Source organism: Crocodylus siamensis, chromosome 11, assembly GCF_052110815.1.
Source record: "Crocodylus siamensis isolate JL-2025a chromosome 11, ASM5211081v1, whole genome shotgun sequence".
NCBI classification, from domain to species: domain Eukaryota; kingdom Metazoa; phylum Chordata; order Crocodylia; family Crocodylidae; genus Crocodylus; species Crocodylus siamensis.
The window spans coordinates 62082140-62105845 of NC_143405.1; the positions used below are offsets into that span (position 1 = coordinate 62082140).

At 47.1% G+C, this 23706-nt stretch overlaps 1 protein-coding gene across 2 annotated transcripts in view; it reads right to left on the minus strand.

The window, feature by feature from the left end:
* The window catches only part of LOC149855946 (monocarboxylate transporter 2-like), a 49866-nt gene that overhangs the window by 12341 nt on the left and 13819 nt on the right, over window positions 1-23706 (minus strand). The window contains exons 1-3 of one of the 2 annotated variants that reach the window (XM_090022520.1): window positions 20341-20574; window positions 18217-18476; window positions 1165-1308 (exon numbers count right to left, since the gene is read on the minus strand). In XM_090022520.1, coding sequence (XP_089878646.1) covers window positions 1165-1308; window positions 18217-18433 — 361 coding nt within the window. In that variant the 5' untranslated portion in view covers window positions 18434-18476; window positions 20341-20574. Of the gene's footprint in view, window positions 1-1164; window positions 1309-18216; window positions 18477-20340; window positions 20575-23706 lie in introns of those variants that run through there. The other variant, XM_090022521.1, reaches the window with a different exon arrangement.

The window sequence follows — 23706 nt, forward strand, 5'->3', positions numbered from 1 at the left end:
ATTGGCTTGTAACGAGTCCACCTTGCAACCCAGCTCCCTGTGGAGAGGGCAACGTAGGCAGAAAAAGGCAGGAGATGATGTGGACTCCCAGGGCATGTCCAGATGTGCGTGAACATGTGGTCTGTGGCACCACATGCCACACACAGCACATGCAAGTGTTCCCCGTGCTGCTACTTTGCAGAACCAGGGGTTTTTTAACCCAGAGTCAAAAAAACCATGCCTAAACAAAGTGGGGCTGTAGCTCCTGGAGGTCCCCATTACCCCAGATAAGGCTGCTGGGGCCAGCAACTGTGCTCCCCTACCCCACCTGGGGAAACATGCTGTGCACCAGAGCACGTGCAGCATGGATGATCCCCGGGGACAAGTAGCAACGGCGCTGCTACTTGTCCCCAGAGAAACACACATGCCCCCAACATCCAATCCACCTACCACAGCCAACTTCTGGCTAAAAACAAGCAGTGCCAAGTAAGACGCTCTGCAGGTATGCCAGCACAAAGCACCCTTGGTAACATTACCGTAAGGGAAGAGAGACTTACAAAGCAATTTACAGTGAATCTTAAACATCTGCAGAGGGAGCAAAAGGGACTTGCGTGGAAAGGCAAAGTTAATGCAAAGAATTCCTGATTTCCACCCATTTTTCCCACATCTCCTATGACACGGGATCCTGGGCAAATGACAGTTTTTACCCAGCATTTTGATAAAGTATCACCAAATACTCCCCAATCCCATATAAACCGAGGAAACAATTGCAAGAACAAAGCTACATTTGGCATGAACTTGAAAATCGTCCCAGGTGGACTTGTTTTTAAGGGGCTGCTCTACCACGAACACTAAGTCCCCACTGGCTGTCGTGAGAGCGAAGGGCACTAAGAGCTATCCTCACTACTGTCTCAGGAGGGGGACGTCCATCTACAAAGAACACATTGCATGTTAAATCAGCCCCAAGTAAGCCAGAAATCCAGGGATCAAAAAACTTAGGGCTGATCCTGAAAGCACTGTAAATGCTTTCACGGGGGTCTAGTCCTAACTGACTTCAGCAGGTTGACACAAGACAGGAAAGCAACCCACAGGCCTCCGTGCCTCCCAGGGGCGTGGAAGGGACTTACCTAAAAAGGTCAATCCCAAAGGACAAGTGAAAAGAAAAAGCTTCCCGTCCCAGCTTACCTGACATGAGTCCCACGCAGATGTAGAGCTGCATGATGCTGGTGCAGAACGACGCTGAAACCATCCCTATTCCACACAGCAGACCTCCGAATATAACCACCGGCCGGCTGCCAAAACGATTCACTAAAATGCTGCTAATAGGGCCTGCATGAGAGAGAAAGCAAAACAGCACCCAGGGTTAAGGCTTCCATGTTTTCCAAAGCAGGTGTCGAAGATGCTGCCGCTCAGTTACCGCTTATATTGGTTTAGCTCATCTTATGCAGGGTAAAGGGCATAAGACCCCTTTGCACCAGTATCATGTTAGTCTACTTCAGTAGCTAAAGCCTGGCCCTCATTGTGAAAGCCACAGTGGTGTGAAAGAGGCACACTCAGAAGAGTACTAAATGCTGCACAACGGGGCGGTCTTTCTGGTTAGCTAGAAACTGGGGCCATGGACAAAGGAGCAGCTATGCTGCTTTAAAAAGTTTAGTGCAGTTCAGCTGAATCTGTTTCATCGCTCTGCTCTATGCAAATGCCAAGCGAACATTGCAGAGGCAACTCACAGGGTTTAGTTACCCTAGTTTACACGAGACAGAAGTGCACAAGTGGAACAGTTGCAACAGGCCTAGCGATGTGTCTTGGCAACTAGTTCATCTACCCGCCCCCACCTTAAAATGGTCTATCCGTGTCCCAAAATGCAACATTTATTGGGTCAGGTCTTTCTTTTAAAGCCCCCTCCTACCCTTACACACACATGCCTCCATGCTGTGACAAGGCTGGCAGCTTTCGGGGGCCCAGCACGCTCGGTCCCAAACATAGCCCAATTGACGTGCCTCTACCAGGCCCCCTCCCGACCACCAGAGAGGTGCCCTTGCTGCTCTGTTTGCGCCCCTAGCATAAGAGCCCGCCACGAGCCCTCCCCGGTTCGACTGCCAGCCCCAATGAGGTGACTGTTTTTATATTTCTCCAGAGCATTTTGCTGCAGGTATCTTGGAGAGGAGCCTCTGAATGCGTGTGATATTGCTAGTGACTGCCCAGGGAGCTCCCAGCATGGAGCAGCACTGCGCTGGCCCTGTGCTACAATCACAGCATGGCTTTCCAGAGTCCATTAAGCTACCGGCCTGTCTACAAACGTGCGCTCTGTTTGCAAAAAATGACTGAGAAATGACAGCAAAGGACTGACTGACCCCAGTAATACAGCTAAGAGCTTGATCCAAAGGTAATTCAACTCCACGGGCAGAGACTTTGGATCAGGTCCTAGTGGTGCAGCATGGATGGAGTACATCCGAGATGAAGGGAAGGAAAGAGTGATGCCAACACAGAAGAAGGTCCCATCTCACAAGGGCAGACATCCTACATTATAAGTGCACTGGGCTGATGCTGCCCCGATTCACATCTGACAACCCCATTTGCTTCAGTGCCAGAGAAGAGTCGGAGGGACCGGGCAGCTGGATGAGCAGGTCTCAATTCACCGGATGTAGGCTGGCCAAGAGACATTCATACGGTGGCTGGAGAAGTCAAGCCAATGGTAAAACCTCAGCTCTGAACGCTTAAAGTATACTGGACCCAAAGGGTTGGGACTGATGAATGGGGTCCTCCAGCCAGGAGATGCTCAACCAGCTCAGTGACTAAAACAGAGAGGAACCAACAAACTAACTGCTTTCACATCGGCGAATAAAGCACAGACACCTTACGTGAGCGACGGTCTCTCTGACTTACAAAACGCCTTTGCTTTGAATGCTCTGAAACACGATTTCCTTACCCCTAGTCTTGCCTCTGTGCCCTCTGGTGTGCTACAAAATCTGATCCTCAGTGAACTGCATTACAGCGGGGGCCACGCAACCTGCAGCAAGGTCAACTTTTAAAAACCCAACCATACAAAAGGTTTCTCTTGAGCCTGTGCTCTTAATCGAATGATACAGTCTATGGGGCCAACATAACTCGTTTAATTAAAGGGGCAGCATGTACATAATTAAAGTTTCTAGTTGTATGACCTAATTCTGCAATTGGATGCACATGAGTGGACCTTCGTGGCTGCACAGAGCCCTGTTGAAGTCAATGATTGGCTCCAGGGAAGAGAGAGCGAGAGGATTAAATTCAGCCCTGAATAAATGGGAGTAAGTCTCAGAAATCCCACCGATTGGGAGCTATACTTGCGAACATCTCCCAAAGTGTCCTGCAACCCAGTAGAGAGTAAGCCAGGTTCAGAAGCCCTAGCGGGAACCAACCTTTGCAAGCTGAGCTGCAGCCAAAGGTCCTGAGTGACACAGCTTTGCAAAATGGCTCTGTGGCCCTGTATAAACCTAATTGTGCAATGCGGAGAGTAGGACTTGAATGACATTTTCCTGCATGAAGCATGTTCTCTCATTAGGGCTTTGCTTTGGGAAGCCAAAGACCCCTTGAAAAGGTCCTGGAGAACACAGAAGCCTTTGAGGCGCCTCCTGTCCCTAATGGCAACCAGCAAACTCCCACCATTACTTAGAATAATGATGGAGATGACTGCAAAGCATATGAAAGAATACAGGATATATTTCCTATTCTGTCTTGTACACCATGTCTCCCACCCTTGTGTCTGAGAGCCTTCCAGTAATGCATTACACAACGTAGCTGGCATTTATCGCGTGTGCTTTTTTCTTTCTGTCTCCATTTCCCCCTTTGAGAAAGAAAGAATATATATATATTTATATTAAAAAAGGGGTGGGGGGGGGTCATTTCTGTGTGCTGTGCTATAAGTTTTATTAGTGAAGGCAAGCCAGTGAAGTATGACCTCACCAGCAATAAAAATGGCTTTAAGATCCCCTGGCAGTTTGGTTTTGATATACCCAGAGAGCTCAGTGTACAAACAAAATGTGAGCGACTCCCCACAGCCGTCTTTCCAGCCCCGCTTCTGTTTCCTCTTGCATGCTGCATGGTTTGGATCTCCCATTAATAGCTTTATAGCCGCTCCCTTCAGTGACCTTCAGTAAACAGGCTTCCTCTTTCTAATCAGAGTTATCAATTTTGCACGGCGATAGCCAGGTCCATTTGTTTCCCTGCACTGATATTACAGCCATGGTCCCAGGGGTACTGGCTGTGCAGTATTCAACATCAGGCAATTTCGACAAACTTAAGGGGCCACATAAACCTTTCTCCTTGACATTTAGCCACCTGCATCCAATCGACCATTTTTTATGGTAGTTGAGGGTGGGCTTTTCATTAGAAGCGCCCAAGCACACTGAAAATCCTGCCTCCAACTCTTTCAGTCTGAATAGTTTGGAACGGGCCCTGTCCCCACTGAAGTCAGTGGGAAATTTGCTTTGGGCTTTAAAAGAGCAGGCATTGGAAAGCTGGCTCATACATTATGATCTGTGGGCAGAAACACACCTGCTACCTGGTTATAACGTGGCTGTGGGACATTATATAGCTTAGAGCATTTCGGCACGCCATCACAGCTGATTTGGGCAGTCAGGAAAAACACAGGCAAATATACCTTTACCTCCATCCAACTGTCTTTAATGATCCACGTTACACCCACTGGTCCAGATGCAACTGCGCGACCAACCAAGAGTCCATCCTACCGTGCGTCTTCCACTTTGGGGAATAATCATAGTATCATAGTATCATAGCAGCTAGAGTCGGAAGGGACCTAGGTAGATCATCTAGTCCGACCCCCTGCCTTGGCAGGAAAGAGCACCGGGGTCAGATGACCCCGGCAAGGTGCTTAAGCCATAGTTAAGCCAGGAAAGCTTGCATTGATGTATTTTTGGAGGTTTAAAAAGCACCATGCAGAACGCAATACAGCGCAGTGGAACATGGATTGGGACAACCAGAGAAGGTGCCACACGTCACACGATCGCAGATACTCCTCACGTAATGTTGCAATGCTCTTGAAAACTGCGACTTCAAACCATGTTAAGCAGATCCAATGACACCACAGTAGTTTCATAGATTTCACAGATTTCATAGACATCAGGGCTGGAAGGGACCTCGGGAGATCATCGAGTCCAGCCCCCCGCCCAAAGGGCAGGAAGTCAGCTGGGGTCATAGGATCCCAGCAAGATAAGCATCCAATTTGCTCTTGAAGGCGTTCAAAGTTACCGACTAGCAGGCAGTAGCCAAGCAACGTTATAACCGAACATTGCGCGACTTTAAACGAGTATGTTCTCTAATAGATCGGCGACGTAATAACAACACAACGTTAACCGGGATGACGTTAAGCGAGGAGTACCTGGACAGCTTTGCTCAGGGCAAAGGCTCTAGGAAAGGGTGAAGCTGCCATTTACAAATGACTAAGTGTGCATGAAAGGAGAAAAGAGACCACGTGCTACCCTACAGAGATGGGGCACACGAACGGTGGGCTCGGCTCACGTGCCCAGGCTACCTTACTTACGGATACCTGCCCAGCTGAAAAAAAAGAGAGCTGGTTGCCGTCTGCCTTGCTAAATCGGCCTGAATTTCGGCAGGTTTGAAATAATGGCAGGGCTGAAACAAGCTTGTGTGATTTTTGCCTCTTAATTAATAGAGCTAGGTGAGGAGAGGGCAAGAGAAACAGCTGGCAGAGCTCTCCCGTAGCCTCGGAAAGCTGCTGCTGCCTGGCCGCGACCTTGCAGCGCTGGCAAAGCGAGCGCTGACAGGTTCCCTGAAAGGTCTCCGAAGCGGGGAGGAAGCCTCCAAGGTCCTGCCAGCAGCTGTTGAGTGCGTCACCAACACGGCGCGCGGCTTTCGACAGACAAACACACCTGAGATCTCTCATGATGAGCCCAGAGCTCTGCAAAGCGTTCTCGCCTGGTGTCTCCGAATGAGGAAATAAGAGATCAAACTGAAGGCTGGAGCCCCTCACTGCTACAAAACACATCCCCAATGTTTCACTGCCTGACGCAGGGAACAGGTGTCAGGATTTTCAGCAAGGCGGATTCTGCTGATGGAAATGATGGCTTCCCCTCTCCCCCCTCAACACACACACACCTTTCAAAGTGATGCAGCGAATTACACAACCCACAAAGCCCCTTCCTCCTAATGAACTTGCAGGCTCTGCAAATATCATCAATCACCCGTCACCTGGGAAAAGGAGGGAGACAGTAGAGGACGTTTGGAGACATGGGGGATGATTCCCATCTGCCTGCTGCAGGAGTTACCCAGGGTAAGTCCATCTTGTTCCATGGAGCTACCACCCCAGTTCATCCATGCAGATCTGAGAGGGGAACCAGGTCCATCTACTACACCATCTACATTTCAGACCAGCTACAGCATTTGTTGTAGGAACTATCTTATGCAAGCATGAAACCGTGATTAGCGCTAGTGGACTGGATTTGGACAGTTCACCGCACGCCACAACCTGTAGCACACAGACAATGTCAACTCTTATACTGGGATAACTTCTCCCAATCAGTGAATTATTCTTGAAAGAGCCAGGGGTAAAACTCTTAACACAAGTGAGATTTATCTGTCCGAGTCCATCCTGAGACAGCCATTCCCTAAATGTATGGAGATTATTACTGTCAGGTATCCAGGTTGTAGCCATATTGGTCTAGAGGCAAAAGGGATCAGGACTCGTGGTAGAGGTAATATCTTTTATTAAACCAACTAAGATTTTTGCAAAAATCTAGTTTGTCTAATAAAACATATCACCTCTACCATGAGTCCTGATGCCTTTTGTAGATTATTATTGGTACTCACCGTTCTACCATCCCATGGAAAGCAGTGGTAGTAGCTGCCTACTGTGTGAACTACCCCCGGGGAGCTGCACCTGTCTCTCCGAATCTCAATCTAATTGACGTCACTATGCACACTCGATGTAAATTATATTGGGGGGTGTGCTCCTCCAAGTAGGCCCATGGAGATTTGTAAGATCTAGTGCATATACCTAAGTGGAAGCTCAGCGACAAAGCTCTGCTTTGCATCCTGCTGCAGGGGTTGCGCACGTTTGTGTTGGTATGCGCACATGCATGCATGCACATGCACACGTGCATGTAGATGGAATATCCCATCCAGCAAAAACCTGCAAAACACTGTAAAACGCTGCACTCTGCCCACATAAATCACTCCGGTTTAGTGCCTGTCTGGTTTAAAAACCTCAATTTCCCGGCCCCTATGGCAGATTCCCATTCCTTGTGTGCCGCTACATGAAAGGCCATGTCAAAAAATCAGATTTCAGTGGCAGGCAAAACACAGTCACTTGCCTGTGGGAAGTAACCCAGGTGGCGTCTCATTTGTTATGGTGTCCAATTATTTTTCACCTTGAGCTTTTGAGTTTGCTGAGGAAGGAAGGGCCCTTCTGGGAAGCCAACGTGGAAGAACTCGGCAACACAGACTCGCCCTCCCCTGCTCGAATGCCAGGCCACCATGTCACGTCTTCAATCACCCCCGAGTTTTGAACCGTGATCCAGGCAAGCAGATCCCCATTACAGCACAGAACTGGGATTTCACGGGAACACCTGTGGCTACACGCACTCACTGGTGCAAGCACAACGTGGAAAACCAGACCACATTTTTAAGGCATTTGTTTTCTCATAACACAACGGCGAGCCCTGCACAAGACACACAACTCTTTCACTGCCCCAGGCAGATGTTTGCAGTGGTAAACCCTGGTACAATTCTCAACTAGCATGCTATTCAAAGGTATTTTAGATCTCACACACATCAAAGAGCAACTCACAAAGACACTCTCACGGACCCAAAGGAACAGACTTCCACCTTCAGCTTCCTCGGTGCAAAAATGAAGCTTATTTTTTCTACCTGTGGGGACTTTTTACCATCTTCAATTTTCCCTGAGCCTGAGGAAAGGTGCGTGTGCCCACAAACTTGCAGAAAAAGATAGGTTTTTTGCAATGTTCTTAGTTTGTCTAATAAAAGATATCATCTCTAAACCAGGAGTTCTAGATCTCTCTCACACATTTTAGTTACTTTTTTAAAAGGGTTTTTCCCTCCCTAACCACAGTGACAGAAATATTTCCATACTCATTTTTAAAGACAAGTGTGAAAGGGACATTTGGACTAAAATAATCCTCTGCAGAGTTTCGGAACCAAACGGCGAAGAGCAGAGCTCGTGACTGAGATGCAGGAAGTGAAACTGCTCGTAACGCTCCGGCTATTAACGTTTAAATACGTTTCGCACTCAGCGGGACCGAGTCCTCGTTGGTGTAACACCCCTGCAATCATCCTATTGGGAAGGGCACGTGATCTGCAATATTGAGTATAAGAATAACAGACCATTACTAGGGAAAATTATTTATATTAGGAAAAGAGAGCCTATTGTTACCCTTGAAGCAAAGGAATGATAGGAGCAGCTCGGCAATTTCCTCTGTAATAATCTCCTTCCCTCCATGCAATCACCACGCTGCCTTTGGCCTTGTAATTTATCCACTAGGGTCCTGGACTAATGTACCAGAGCAGCCTTCTCATTATGCCTTAAACAAATGCTTACTCATCAGCTCGTGTCCCGCACAATTAATATTCTGCTAGAGCATATGAAGGCATCGAGTCAGATCCTCAGCTGGACGAAACCAGCGGCCCTCTTCAGCTGTCACTACAGCCTGGCCAATTCACACCAGCTGAGAACGCAGGTAGTGAAGTAGCAATGGCCAGACCATGTTGCACGCTGCCAAACAGCAAGAGCTCGGGGGATGGAGGTGTGCCAAAAGGAGGGAACTGCGAAGACGCACATCTGATTTTAATTGCCATTATAACACAGCGACGCAGCAGTAGCGCTACCGCATGACACGGAGGCGCCATGGTCCAGCACGCGTCTCCGAAGCCCAGGCGCGGAAAGGTAGTACTCTGAACCGTTTCCACGCCTCGTCCCCGATGCCAGGAGATCTCAGATCACATCCTGCTTGTGGCCGTGGCAAACTAGATTTCGTCATGCACATTTGTAAAGGGGCCTCGTCCACATGGTGAAGACGCTACAGAATTCGGCGCATTCAAAGGAGACGTGGGACCAAATTAGCTACGATGTTGGGAGAAGATGGGTCAGTAGAGATTTGGGAAAGTCCTAACAGATCCCACAGCTTCTGGTTGACCGGGCCAGTTTGCAACCCCTGGATGACAGAGCTGCTATAAATGCGCAAAGCCACAGGGACTGGTTGCAAATACACAAAGCCAGAGACTGCACTGCCTTTAAACATTACTTTTGGAAACTAGAACCTACTGCAGTGACTTGCCTGTGACTACTAAGGGTTAACAGATATTCCTTTGCTTTCCTCCTCCTAGTTCATATTAATCTTTATTTTTGTTAAGTCTATCACAACTCTATTACTCCTGTCCAGTGACCTTGCTCGCTGCACTGAAGGACAAAATGATAGAGCTGTGTGACGAAGCCCACGAACACAGAAATATTTCACTGGAATCTGTCGGGCCATGATTGCCATTAACTAGAATGGGGCTATTTACAAAATAAAAAATATTAGCGTGCATGCGGTGACCTTGCAGGACTTGAGTGCTCTGCAGAAGTGTACAAACTTACTAGGTGCCAAAATAAAATAATTAAGCACGTGGAACTGGTGCCATAATCCACCATTAAAATGAAGCTCCCTAGCAGGGGGCCACAAGCTTGTGAGAAGGCTTGTTTTAATGAACCTAAGAGGCAAAGGTCTTAACTCATGGTGCAGCTCCCAACCTGGGCAGGTGAAAGGATAGGACGTGATAAAGAGCCTGTCCTCCAGGTTGGGAGCCCCAAAACCTGTCTGCATAAAAAATAAGCTATGCAAAATGAACCTGGTAGCTACCATAGCCAAGGGCAAGAGAGGCCAGAGTGATGAGGCCTTACTTGTCCCTCTATAACTTCGACAGTGCAGGGATTATATTGAAAGCATGAGATAGTAGGGATTCACATGGCAAATTGTGATTGCAGCTTCTGATCTTTGCTGCTGTTGTGCATTGGCTTCACTTCCAGGCCTGGGAGTCATCTCAGTGGACTCAGTGGATGCATGTGAAATAAAGCAGATGTATTTTGCAAGAAGAGGGGCTGCAGATCCCTGGAATAAATCTGCAACAGCCCAACAAGGCCAAGATTGAGTTAGTACAACATGGAAAAAAAATGAGGAGCCATGAAACAGGCTGAATGATCTGAGCCATTGCTGATCATGCACATCATGATGCCCCTTTTGTACTTGTTGCAGCCATTTATACTCCTAGCAGCACAACAGAAAGTAGCTACGAACTACTGGATTGAATTGTTCAAGTCAGGTGTAGACTTTCACTCTCAGGAACAATCCTTCCCGTGTTGCTTTAACAGATGCTATGTAAAGAGGTTACAAGTTCTGGGAGAAAGTTTCTCTGGATTTTTTTTTTCAGATCAATGGAGAGGATTCTCCAGAATTGGAACTTTTCCTTTTTTATCTGATCTCAAACTGATAAATAATTAACAGCAACTGTTATAAGCACTGCCTCGTTCCAGGACAAGCAACAGTCAGAAATGCATCCTAAATTTTGTTTGAGGGTTTTCAAAAGCTGGTTAGTATTTGCTTGTCTTTTCGAAGCATACATTTCCCCAAATGGTACTATGGGTATAGAAACTCTTTTGAGGAGGAGGACTCGTCACGCAGGTATCCGGCCAATGTGAGAGGAAATGGTGATAGCACCCATGCAGTGCGGGAAGTGTCTGGCTGATGCTTGGGTTTGGTGGGGTGGAGCGAAGAGCAAAGTCCACTGGTTCCTAAGAGGCCATGCACCTGCCAAAGAGTCAGCAGTTCCCCTGCTCACCCTGCACGCTAACGCCCGCGCCGTGTCCATAGCACCGGGACTGAGAGGAGATGTACATCATCAGCACAGATGATTTCTGTCGTGCTGGGGTTCAACATGCCCCTATAAAAGTAAAATAAAGGCAGATTCCCATATAAATATAATAGAAGCAGGAACATTTCACTTCCACAATGGAAATTTATAATAGCCATTCTTTCTTTCTGTCTTCTTGGGTTTATTGTACCTCATCCTGCAAGACTGCAAAGAGAAAACTCTCATTGTCACTTAGTGATCTTTACTCACAAGCCTTTAAAGTTGCTCCATGCAGCCAGAAACCCAGCAATCACACCAGTAGGGAGAAACAGAATTGCCTCATCATAAATTCCAACAACTTGCTTTACTGCCCATTTTATGCCGGCATTACTGTTTTCTGCCATTTAGCCGGGGTGAAGAACCTCAGGCATAAGATGCATTACGACTTCTGCAATGTACGAGGCCAGGTCACCGGCTGGCATGTATCACGATAGGTCCACTGTCCTCAATGGAGTTATGGCAATTTAAACCATCAGAAGACTCTGCTGATCAGGCAATAGGGACATCTTCATCATGAACTCTACCTGGTGACCACTTGTGACGATGCAATACTACATGGACATACTATCACACTTGCCCGAAACAAAGTGCAAGTCCTAACCCAGTGCGTGCTAACGTTGAGCCTCGAGAGGCCTGGTGGCTGCACATACTAACACATATATTGCACACATACAGATGACCCGGTCTGGGCACGTAAGACAGTTATACAGGTAAAGTTAAAATTAGTTCAGTGCCTCAGTGCAAATCACAGCAGGATCGAAAACGGACAGGCTGCTGCCACCCTGGGTAGCAGCAAGCAAGAGCATAGGGGCAAGTGAGCAGCGTGACTCCTTGGACTACTGTAGGTACCTTGGCATAAACTGTAGGCAAATGTCTTACATCAGTATAGTTTTACCCGATTTTTCCCAATGGAAAGCCACCCTGGATGTGACTTAGCTGCATGTGTCATGTGTCCAGGGCCTCAGAGCATTTGAAGGGAAAGCAAAAGTAGGAGCACTGTGCAGCACAAGCTTCAGGTCAGGGCTGACAGTGCTGCTGTTTGTGCAGTGTGCCTCAAAACTGTGGCCCCCAAGGTCTTGTGGGTACTTCTTCATTGGAGAAAGGCTAAGGACATCATCCTGGCAGACATACGCCCTTGCGCAGGCATTAGGCAGTCAGCAGCAGGTCTTATCCATTGCTCTTTGGCAGAAGCTACAACCATTGAGGCACCAAATGTTTGAACTCGGTCTGGCCTTTGGATTCTGTCTCAATGGTCTAAAGTGGGGGTTGGTTTTGGGCAGCCTCCACTCCTCCGTACTCTTGCCTAGGCATATGCATCCGAAGTCCTGGTGTAATGTTTGCATGAAATCCGAAAATCAGCTTACTCCTGACACCGAATAAAATCCAGACAGAGATAGTTGTGTGGGGTAAGTCGTGGCGACTGAAAGCCTCCCCTTGTGCAAAGGGTCACGTGGAGGAAATGAGAGACAGCGTGCCGAGGGTGTCTGCAAATACAAGCCAGTACTGGCCAGAACATCGGGGTTAACGTGTCCCTTTGACAAGCACGTAGTGGTGGATCCTCACCTGATGTACATCGTCAAGCCCAAGTTGACAGCTCCGTTTTTTTGACTCCGCCACATTCAGAAACTCCTTGTAAAGCAATAACTTTGTGCAGTTATGCTACCACTTTCATGAGCATCCGCACGTGGATGGGAAGTGGCTCCATTCAACCATCAAGGACTTCCAACCCCCGCCCTTTCCAATCTGTTATGCAACTCTGACAGGAATCCCATGCAAAAAACCTGTGTTTTAGCTTCCACTGTGTAAATAGGAGACCTGGTTGAATGCCAGAAAGAGAGCTGTACAACCCCTCAGTGAACTGAAGTGAATAAAGAAAGCTTTCAATTGAGATAGCTGGATACCAGATAAACGCGTTCAGCCCTCGGTTCTTTCGCAGCATGGCTCACTTTGAGCGGACCTGCACATGGGGCTGCCCTGGAGGTGGTACAGGGCTCCCTAGCTCCAGGTGAAGAACAAATAAGGACTGTGGCTTTATTCACTGATAACAAGTCAACTGTTCACACGTAAAACTATTTGCTCCTCACAACTCTCTATAAAGCATGACTTACACACAAAGGGCACGTCTACACGGCATTTACTGCACATTAAATATAGCAAGTTTTTAGGCAGCCGTTAAAGCACAGTAACACTGTGTGTGGACTGCACAGCAAGGTATCTACACGTGTGTTACTGTGCAGTAACTAATCGGGTGTAAATTTGATACCTGTATGATGCACATCTACAAGGGCAGCCGTTAAAGCACAGTAACGCTGTGTGTGGACTGACTTGGAACTAAAATTAGTCCCAAGTCTGTCCACACATACAGTGTTACGACACAGTAAGGCATCTACACATGCATTACTGTGCAGTAACTAATTGGGCGTAAATTTGATACCTGCATGATACAGCTATCAAATTTATGCCCAAGTTGGCATTAAGTCACCATATTTACTGTGCAGTACAGGCATATGCATGTGGACACGTGCCCGTACTGTGCAATAATTTTCAGTTACTGCGCAGTAAAAGCGCACATGTAGACACAACCAAACAGCACTTAACATGAAAGCTGGCTAGGTAATACCAGTTAATTCCATTTCCTAATAGTTAAGACAGGTTTATGCCAGTATGGAGTGAGTATCACTCCTTGTTTATTTTGAACCGCTCTGCCGGATGGTGCCACATCAAATCGCTCAAATATAGGCACACTCCAGTAAGCAGCCAAACATCACAGATGTGTCACAAGTGTCACGAATGTGAAAAAATGTCACAAGTGTCACGAATGTGAAAAACATTAAAGGTAGCTTGACTTTCAGAAAAGGCTGAGCAGCCCCTCTCTGAAAATTAGGCCCTTTCAAAACTGTCTCAAATTGGATGCCTAAATGCACTGCAAACACAAAATTCTGAATTTTGCCTTTTTTGTACTCTTCTTATGACATAGGAAAGACAGAAAAAATCCTGAAGATCAGCTGTACAATTACAGTCAGCAGAGCCATGGATGTCAGGAAACTGAAGCCACCAGCTGACCTCTTGGTCATTAGACACTGTCCTGGAAAACCCTGGCAAAGACTGCCGCTGTGCCTTGCCGTTCTGCCAAAGGAGAGCTCTTTACTCATATTACTGTGTCTCGGCTTAAGTCAACCACCCCGGATGACTCAAAAAGAGCTTACAGGGCCGTATCGTGGAAAGATATTAAAGACCCATTAGTCTTGGTTTAAAAACTAAACGAATGTTTGGAGGTAGTTACATCTGCTTTACATCTCCCCACAATGTACATGATGGTGGTACTAAGCTCTGAGACGTGCATTTCTGCAAGCTACCTTTGGTTTCATTCAAGTTCTTATCCCATGCCCACCATTGCAGTACCTGGGCAACTTGCTTATTTTTAAATCAAAGTTTGGAAATAGTTTCAAGGGAGGGATATTTTTATTGCTCAAAAAAAAATGATAAACTCTAATATCATCCATCAGCATTATGGAGAGAGGACCTAAACTGTAGAGTACAGATCTGAATCCAGACCTTGCTTCTCTGAGGTCCACAGAGCTCTGGCTTGGCCTGCTCACAACTTCTAAGCCAGCCCAACAGCTGGATCCAAGGTCTCTTTCCTTCCATCGGGTGGTTGCAAAGGTTTTGCAGTTCAAATTTCTGATCACATTTTTTCATCAGAAATTCAGCTGACAAAGCAGTGGGTTAATGTTTGTGAAGATTACCCTCTGCTCTACTCTAGCACCCAGAAAATGCTGCATGCTTATTTTATCTCAAATGTTTTTTAAAAAAAAAACAAAACTACAGAAGAGCTAGAACTGATGTCAAACTGCTCATCGAGCTGACTTGCAAAGAAAATCAGGTTTTACTGGCTCCCTGATAATCATGACAGCTGCTTTAGTGGAACAAAACTTCAGAAATTCATAAGGAATGGGTACCCCCGGTTCCTTTAATGAGATCTTCCAAGCCACTCAAGCTGTTTATGTCAGCCAGCGCTGGTGTTAAATGCCCAGTCAATCACATTAGATGTGTTAAATACACTCATGGGCAAGTGCCTTTCAAGGGCTTGATGTTGTGTAAACTCCCACTGCTACCTTGTCTGCAGTCACTAAGCAACTTGGCATCTCAGGAAAGCTGAGTGGATTGAACCAGCTCAAGGGAGGATCAAACAAGCATAAATCCAATGCAGGAACGGAGACGAGGAGAGGGGACGAGTGAATGCACTTAATTTGAGAGACTGAACGGTGAAAGGGTGTCTGATTATATAGCTGTCTCTGAAGATGGAGCCGCTATGGGTTTCACTCCTGCTCCTTATTAATGTTTGCCAGTCTAACTCCTGGCACTCACTCAACAGGTCTCTATTTTCTGGACTGTGGAATTAACCTACAAAGCATGTTCCTGAAATTGCTCCGCGGGACTGCCAGTGACCTTTCCTCCGCGCACAGACCTCACTAGCTGCCATCAACCTACCGTGCCCATTAGCCCACTCGTGTCACTGAACAAACTGGCCGGTGAAAAGGGGTCACACCACAACCTGGGCCAGCTGAGCTACCTCCATCAAGCAAAGTTGCATGCGGTTCTGCCGACTGAGCCCCGCACAGAGCAGAGGCCCTAGACTGGCCATTAGTCCTGGATCCAGGGCAGAAAAGCATTGCTAGTCTGAAAAACCACTGACTGGGTCACGGTCACATCCTGGATGCCACTGGAGCTGGGAGCAAAAGGAATCAAAACTCATGAAGATTTCATTTTTTAAAAAATCAGCTAAAATTTGGAGTCTTCTGAGCTAGGAGTGTATTCTTTACCCTCTCACAGGCACAGCTTTCCTGGATTTTTTGGGCTTTGGTGTTTGTTTCTAGCAAAGACAATCAACTTGTCCCTTCCGAGTCCCATCTTATCCTTCTTTCCCAAGCATCATTTCTAACGTGGTTTTAGCAACAGTCCTCCCCAACAGCCAGAGCATCTCTGTGGTGGAAACCACCCAAAAGCAGCCAGGAAGCCAGCTTCCAAGCAGCACAAAGCATTCGTTTCTAACTCCCGAGGGTTATAACTTGTAAGGTATCCGCGGGAGTCCAGGGGGTATGGGTCAAAGCAAGAGAGTAATCAGAATGGACTGATTTGAAAGCAGCGTGTCAGCTACTGAACCAAAACTGTTAATAGATCATAATCCTGTTTGGCTCCCTCCCTGGCTTCATTTGGTCTTTTTGAGTGCACACTCTTTAAAGCAGAGACCACCTATCTAAGACTGTACAAGGGGGGCTCAACCTTATTGTAACAGAAATAACTCTACAACTCTGCTTGGAGTCCTGCAGTGCTGAGCTCCAGGGAACCGATCCATTGAAGGCTATGGAAAATCTTCCCCCGATTTCAATGGGCTCTCACTTCAGCACGAAAGGGGAACAATATAAGGCCTAGAGCATCCCTAACGTGGACGTGTATTGACATTTAACCTTTCTCCCATCACCCCACTGGGTGGGGGGGAACTGTTTAATTTAAAAGAATAAACTAAGACCATTTCTGGAGCAGATTTCAGTGCCATCAAAGCATAAGGAACACCTGTAATTGCCCTTCCAGGTCCGCTCACTTGCTCCTTCCTGGATTTAATCAAAGGCAAAGCCAGATCTCTTCACAGCCAAAAGTAACAGCTAACACATACTCTCTGCTTTGTAAGGTGCCTCTAATTTAAAAGCCTGCCTCAGCAAACAATCAGCTGGCAGTCACGTGACAGCTTCAGTTATTACTTGGCCCCAGCGTCTTCTTTGGTTGAGCAAAATGAATGATTTGGTATTTAGCCAGTCCCTCCTCTTAGAAAGACTTCCAGTGCCCACTGAAGCCAATGGAAAGATTCCCATCTTTGGACACTGAATCAAAACCTTAAGACACCTAGCAATGCTCCTCAAAGACACTGCATGTTGATGCTGTACAGGTGAAGTTTCTGCATCACAGCCCTCTCGGTTGGATGACGATACCTTCCTGGGCTAAAACAAGGCAAAGGATTCCCAGCACACTGTCAATATGGACAACCCACGCTCCCTGCACTAGGATGGGAGCTGAAAGTTTGCAATAGCTCCCCTTGAGTAAAATTAGGAACTAGGGACATATTGACCGTGGCGCTCACTAATGGCCAGACGTGCTGTAAAGCAGGCTCAGGAGCTAAAGAAATCATGGAGTCGAGCTGGCTGCTTCAGTGGTGCTTGTAGAAGCAAACAGAAAACCATCCCAGCTTGATGTACGCAGCAAGGCAGGGGCAAGGGCAAACAACGGTGTTGCAATAAAATGACACGCACAACAGCACGCGCATGAAAGAACAGCTGCGTGTCAGGCCAGTGAAGTCAGCAGTTAGTGAGAGTCACTCAGCTGTCCAACAGGTTCAATGCTGCGCTGAGCAAGCACCTGAAACACCCCCCGCCCCCCAATTTCCCCATCCTCTCTCAGCTAAACCATCAGGCAGGTCAGCCCCATGCAGGCAACCCTGGTCCTGCCTGCAGCCCCTACTTCCTACACCAAGGTTCGAGTGCCACCTGCATCTCCTATTCGTTTGGATATTTTTCAGCACTGCGAGGAGCATTTCCCCTCCATGCTGCTTGAGCTCAAAGCTCAAGTCTAAACCAGAGATTTTGGAGCGTGGATGGGACTTCAGGGCGAAGCTTGAGTCGCCCTGCAAGCTAACACTACAGTGGAGATAACAGCCCTTAGTCTGGTGAGAGTCAAAGTCACTCAACCGAAACCCCGCTAAGGCAATCACTCAGCTCAAGCAGATACGCAGCCAATACAGCTTAGCTTACAACCAGGGACGAAATAGCACAGCGTCTTTTGGAAAAAAATGGAGAGCACAATTTTCAGAAGCATCTTAAGCACCCAAGCACCAAGTCCAAGTGACTTAGATACTTCAGAGTCCGACTGAAAGTCAATGGCACTTAGGCAGAGAAGTGCCTACGGGACAGGTTTTCCAAGATACATGCAGAAAGGCTCCTGGTGGGATTTTCAGACATGTTAAAGAGTTTAAGTGGCTGATACCCACTGAAATTATATATGAAAGCACCAGGCACATTTCTTATTAGGCAGGCATTACCTACTGTTTTGAAAATGGGATTTCGGCTCTTGGTCAGGTAAGTGCTGTGAAATTTTTACCCACCAGGCTTCTTAAACAGTCTTTGGAAAACAGGATATTTCCTCCTCTGCCCCCCACTTTCTAAGCATGGCTTACTCAGGTTGAATAACACCTGCATTTTAAACACAAGCACCAGGGATTTGTGCTTCACTTTCCTTTCACAGCAGACTCCAACATGCTGGGGATTTACTCACCTCCTCCATAGGTAGCGGCCAACATAATTGAAGACACCCAGGCAACCTCACTGTATGATGTGCCAAAGAAATCCTGGATTTCTTTGAAGAAGATGGCTAAGGCTTTAGGAAAAGCATATGAAAATCCAATAGAAATGAATGCTCCAAATAACACTGCCCATCCCCAGCCCCCATCTGGAGGGGTGGAGGCAAGACCCGTGCTTGCTGGAGACGACATGGCCAAGCTAAGTTAAGGCCCACCAAATTCTTGTCTGGAAGCCCTGAAAAACAAAGTGCACAAACACAGTCAGCCCAGGGGAAAGGCCCTCAGTCTTGCTCTCTTAAAGGTAAAGAGCTGCAAAACTGGCAAGTACAACAGGAGACTCAACAGAAAATTCAGATTTTAAAAAACACGTGGTTCCTCTTTAAACCTCATTTGTGCAGTGAATAATAGCTCATTCTTACGTTATTAATGCTTTTCATACAGCCTGCCCTGGTCATTTTTTATACAAGTGATGAGATATGGAGGATAATTTTTTTCTTTTTGGCTGGTGCTCAAGGATGAGAGGCCGAATCGTGTCCTTTCCCACGTCTCTGGTGAGTTTGCACAGGGAGGCTAAGGAAACAAATGGTTCTGCATGTAACACTCAACTCTGCTTTCTCTGTCCTGGAGTTGTGTCACTTTGTACTTCAAAAGATAAACCAGCACTCCCAGGCTACATGTGCAGCCAGCCAGCAATGGCTGTGCACCCAGATTAACACAGGCATACACGCCAGCATTTGTCACGCACACAGACTATACACCAACCGGGTATGCATCTGACATACAGACTCCACACAAAGCCCCCCCTACACAGCACACGAACCGTACAGGAGAGCCAAGCAGATGGCAGCATGCGTGTTGGACTCCATGTCTGCCCTCTATGCCCAGTGCTCGAAAGTTCACGCGCATGTGGTGCATGCACCAGCATCCCAACACATGTTCGCACAGACTGAACGCAAGACACGCAGCAGACAATGGCTCACATGCACAAAACACACACATGGTATGCACACACATGCATGCATAACACAAGACACAGGCTGCATGCAGCATACAGGAATGTGGGAAACAACCCAGACAGCCCTCATCACACACACACGGGCTCAGAGCCAGGCTGTGCCGTAACTAGACAGACATGCGTGCGCACTTAAGGCGCACCCCCATGAGCCTTGTACACATGCTAGATAACCATGGGGCATGTACACAGAGCAGGGACTCTGCACAACTTACCCGAGGAGCATACATAGCACATGGTGCACTCCTGTGGCTGCCATAGAGACAGATGATGAATGCTCTCACACACACACACACACACACACAAATGCAAACACACATGCATGTGTATACACCCATACGCATGTACACACATGCACATGAGTACACAGATGTATACATACATGTGCATCCACATGTGCATGCATGCGTACGCATGTCTGTACATGTACATATACATAAAAATACACACACACACACACCTGTACACATACACATAGATGCACTCACCTGCACACATACATGTACCCAAGCATGTGGACACATACACATACACACACCTGTACATATACGTGCACATGCACACACCTGCACACATACATACACACAAGCATGTGCACGCATACACACGTACCCATGCACACACACATGTACATGCATGCACCTGCACATACACACACACTCACCTACACACATACATACACACAAGCATGTGCACGCATACACATGTACCCATGCACACACACATGTACATGCATGCACCTGCACATACACACGCACTCACCTACACACATACATACACACAAGCATGTGCACGCATACACATGTACCCATGGGCTCACCTGCACACACACATACACACAACCACGTGCATGCATCCACATAGAAATGCACACACCTGTACACATACAGAGGCACAAGCATAGGAACGCATACACACGCACACAGGTACACATACATACAAATACACACACACGCACGCACACACTTGTACACACGCGCTCACCTGCACACCTACACCCACCCAAGCATGCGCATGCACACGTACACGTACACACACGTGCAGCTATGTGCAGACGTCTGCACACGCACGGAGGGCCGCCGCCTACCTGCGGGCTGAGCGCGGCTCCGACCCGGCTGCGGGACCGGACTCTGCTCCGGCCCGGCGCGGGAGGGAGGTGCAACCCGGCCCTGCCCGGCCCTGCCCTGCCCTGCCCGGGGAGGCGGCTGCAAGGCGGCCACACGTTGCATGGGTTGATCCGCACAAGGGCCTCGCTCCTCCTCTGCCCGGGCAGGAGCAGCCCCGCTTCCCCCTCGCCCCGGGCCCGGGCTGGGGCTCTCCCACCCGCTCGGGAAGCAAAGGAGGCTTCCTCGCTTGTTTAGACCCAGGGCATTTCTGCAGGGGGTGCAAGCAAGAAGGGAGCCTGGGGGTGGAATCAAGCTGGCAAAACTTCTGACAGCTTTCCCCTCCCACCCCCCAAAAAACGCACAAAGAACAAGGGCCAAGGGCCAAGACAATTTTCCTGCTCTGCTTTAGCTTTCAGGGCTCCAGTTGCCTCTTCCATCAGGTTCTGGCTGCAAGTTGTGTAAGCTGGCAGAACAGAGCCCTCGCCATCTGCTCTTAGTCAGAAGTATAGTATAGTATAGTAGTATGATTTTTATAAGTGGCATGTCATTTTTCTGTACACTGTTTTGGTGAAAACCGTTAATAAACTACTAGTACTACCGCCACCACGCAGAAAAAGGGTTCGGAACCACGAAAAGGTCTTCACATGAAATGGGAAATGGCCAACGACAAAATCCAATCCAACTTTTCCATGCCTAAATATTTCCCAGGGGAAAAAAAAGAAATGTTCTTTCTGAAACAAAAATCTGATCCTTTGAAAGTTTTCCAGACCAAAGTTTGCCACAAAACTCTGGAGATTTTCAAGTTTCCACTTCCATTTTTGGTTTCTCCTTTTATCCTTTCTTGCTCTCTCATGTGACAGAATGGATTACTCCTTCAGGTGCCCTTTGTAACTTTTCAAAACTTCAACTTTTGAACAGCAGAGAGTTGCCAGAGTGCAAAATGGCAAATCATTTCTTCTGCTTCATATACGGATTTTACCTGGTTTAACGTTTCAAAACCCACCAGACTTCTCAGGCAGAGATCAGAGGAAGCACGGGCATCCCTGGGATTTAAAGGAACGCTGAGCGCGTAGCAAGACCTAGCATCAGATAAATAGAGTGATTTCAGGGACTGCTGGGTGCATCTACATGAGACGCAGTAGCCTAATAACACCGTGCAGCAGCATACCAGGCAAAAATCTTGCTAATATGCTACTGCACACTTAACATCTCATGTAGCCTAAGATTATTGCAAAGTAAGCACCACTAAAAATCAGCTCTAGTGCACAGGAGTGCAGGTATCACCCTCCTCCCCCCCCCCCCCCAAGGTGGGACTGGATACTGGCCACCACTGTCCTGAAACCTTGTAAGTAGGTAGGCTTCAGGTACTGGGTTGAAGGGGAGACAGAGCTGAACGCCGGCAGGGTCATCAATATATAAACATTTCTTTGAATCTCTCTGGTCTTTGACAAAGTTCGGATTTCAGAATAATTAACTTTATGGTAGGTTCCAAAGTGTGTTAATTAATCTGCTGTTTTATTTGTGTACCTTTAGCAGTTCTCTTAGTGATTATTAACTAAACCCAGTGAGAGATATGGACAGGACAAAGACCCACCATATCTTTCTGGGGAGAGATCCAAGAGGAAGCAGCTCTTTGGGCCTGCTTTATAATCTGGTTTCAAAGAGTGAGCTTTCTCCCCCAACAAAGCTTAATACCAGGAAAAACTTCTTCAGTCAGGGTGACCAAATCAGCTCCCTCCAGAGGGGGTGTGGTCACCTACCCGGGAGGTTTTCAAGAAGAAACTGGACACTCATGTCGCTGGGGTTGCTTGAGCGGGGGCCGGACCCAATGATCTGCAAGGTCCCTTCCTGCCCCTAACATCTATGAATCTCAGTGATTACACATTGATCTAGTACTTGGTTAACCAAGTACTAAACTTAATGTGCAGTAATGATGACGCATTAATGAACATGCAGATAGGCTCACCCCCTGAGCACTTTGCAAGAGAGAGAGAGAGAGAGAGAATTTTATCATGCAAACCTCTGTGTTCCCTTAAACCGCACTGATCTATTTAGATATATCTATCTACATATAGATCTATCTATACATCTACATCTATATCTATTGATAGATAAACAATGTATAGATAGAGCTATATAGATAAAAATGAAAACTGAAGCTTGAAAGCATCCAGAGTTTGGTAGGATGTATTATATCTTGCAAAGTGCTCAGTGTTCCCTTAAGTCTGGTAGGTAAGTAGATAGAGAGGTAGGTAGGTAGATAGCTTGGTTGGTAGGTATTATGGTATACCATCCATCCCATTTTCAATAGCCAGCATCTCAGATTCTACCCAACAGGACAGCTCAGCTCAGAAAAATAAAACAAGCATGATGTATTTATGGAGCATTTTATAACGAGGGAAACAAAATTAGAACCAGAACCACACCAATTTTCCCCGAGTGGAAGATGCGGCCCTTTATTTCCCAGTTGGCATCAAATAGTCTTCCTTTGAATCCCCAAGCAAGCTATTCCTCCTCGTTTTTTTTTTTTTTTTTAAAAAAAGCATGCGTCAGGCATTTCCTAGTGACCTACAAATCTGCATTCGATCTGCTTTCCAAAAAGATACAGCAACAGTCAGAAAACAAGTTGCAGTTTGTTTTTCTCACTAATGACGTTGCCTTTCAAAATTGTGTTTAAGCAGCACTGGCGCTTCTGGTTTTTTTCTTTTTTCCCACCCCCTTCTTAAGCTTCATTCGTGGCCCAGCTGTAAAGGCTACATATTCCAGAGCTCAGCTTTCCACTCTATCCAAGACGACTTCGATGAGTGAAGAGGTATAGGGAGTCAGATATCATTCCTGGATTGAGTCCCTGGGACCAGCCACAATTTAGAGGTGCCTTTCTATCTTATGCCACTGAGTGCAAGTCCTTCATCTTACTTACACCTGGCTGTAATATCTGCTCCTCTCCACCTCCACACTGCTCCTACCCAAATCATTCTCCTTCTTCCCCATATACCAGCCCTACTTCGTACAGGGAACACCCAAGGCCAAGAGAAATTTTCCGCTCGCTATCCCCACATACTCAAAGGCCACGATATTTTTATTCTGAATAATAGGATCATTATGCTAATGCGACTGTTGGCTCACACATTGAATGCAAAGCTTTATGGAACTTCAGTTTCCATATGGGGTTGCCCATAAAAGAACGCTAAAATTAGACGAACTAAATTTGCTCATAGGAAATCAGGCTTTTTAAAAACATAGCAAAATAGGCAAGAAATAGAGGGAGGTGGGGGGAAAAAAAAAGTCTCAACAATTTTGTCAGCAAGGACAATCTAGGTCTTTATACATTTACTGATCCTGTTTCT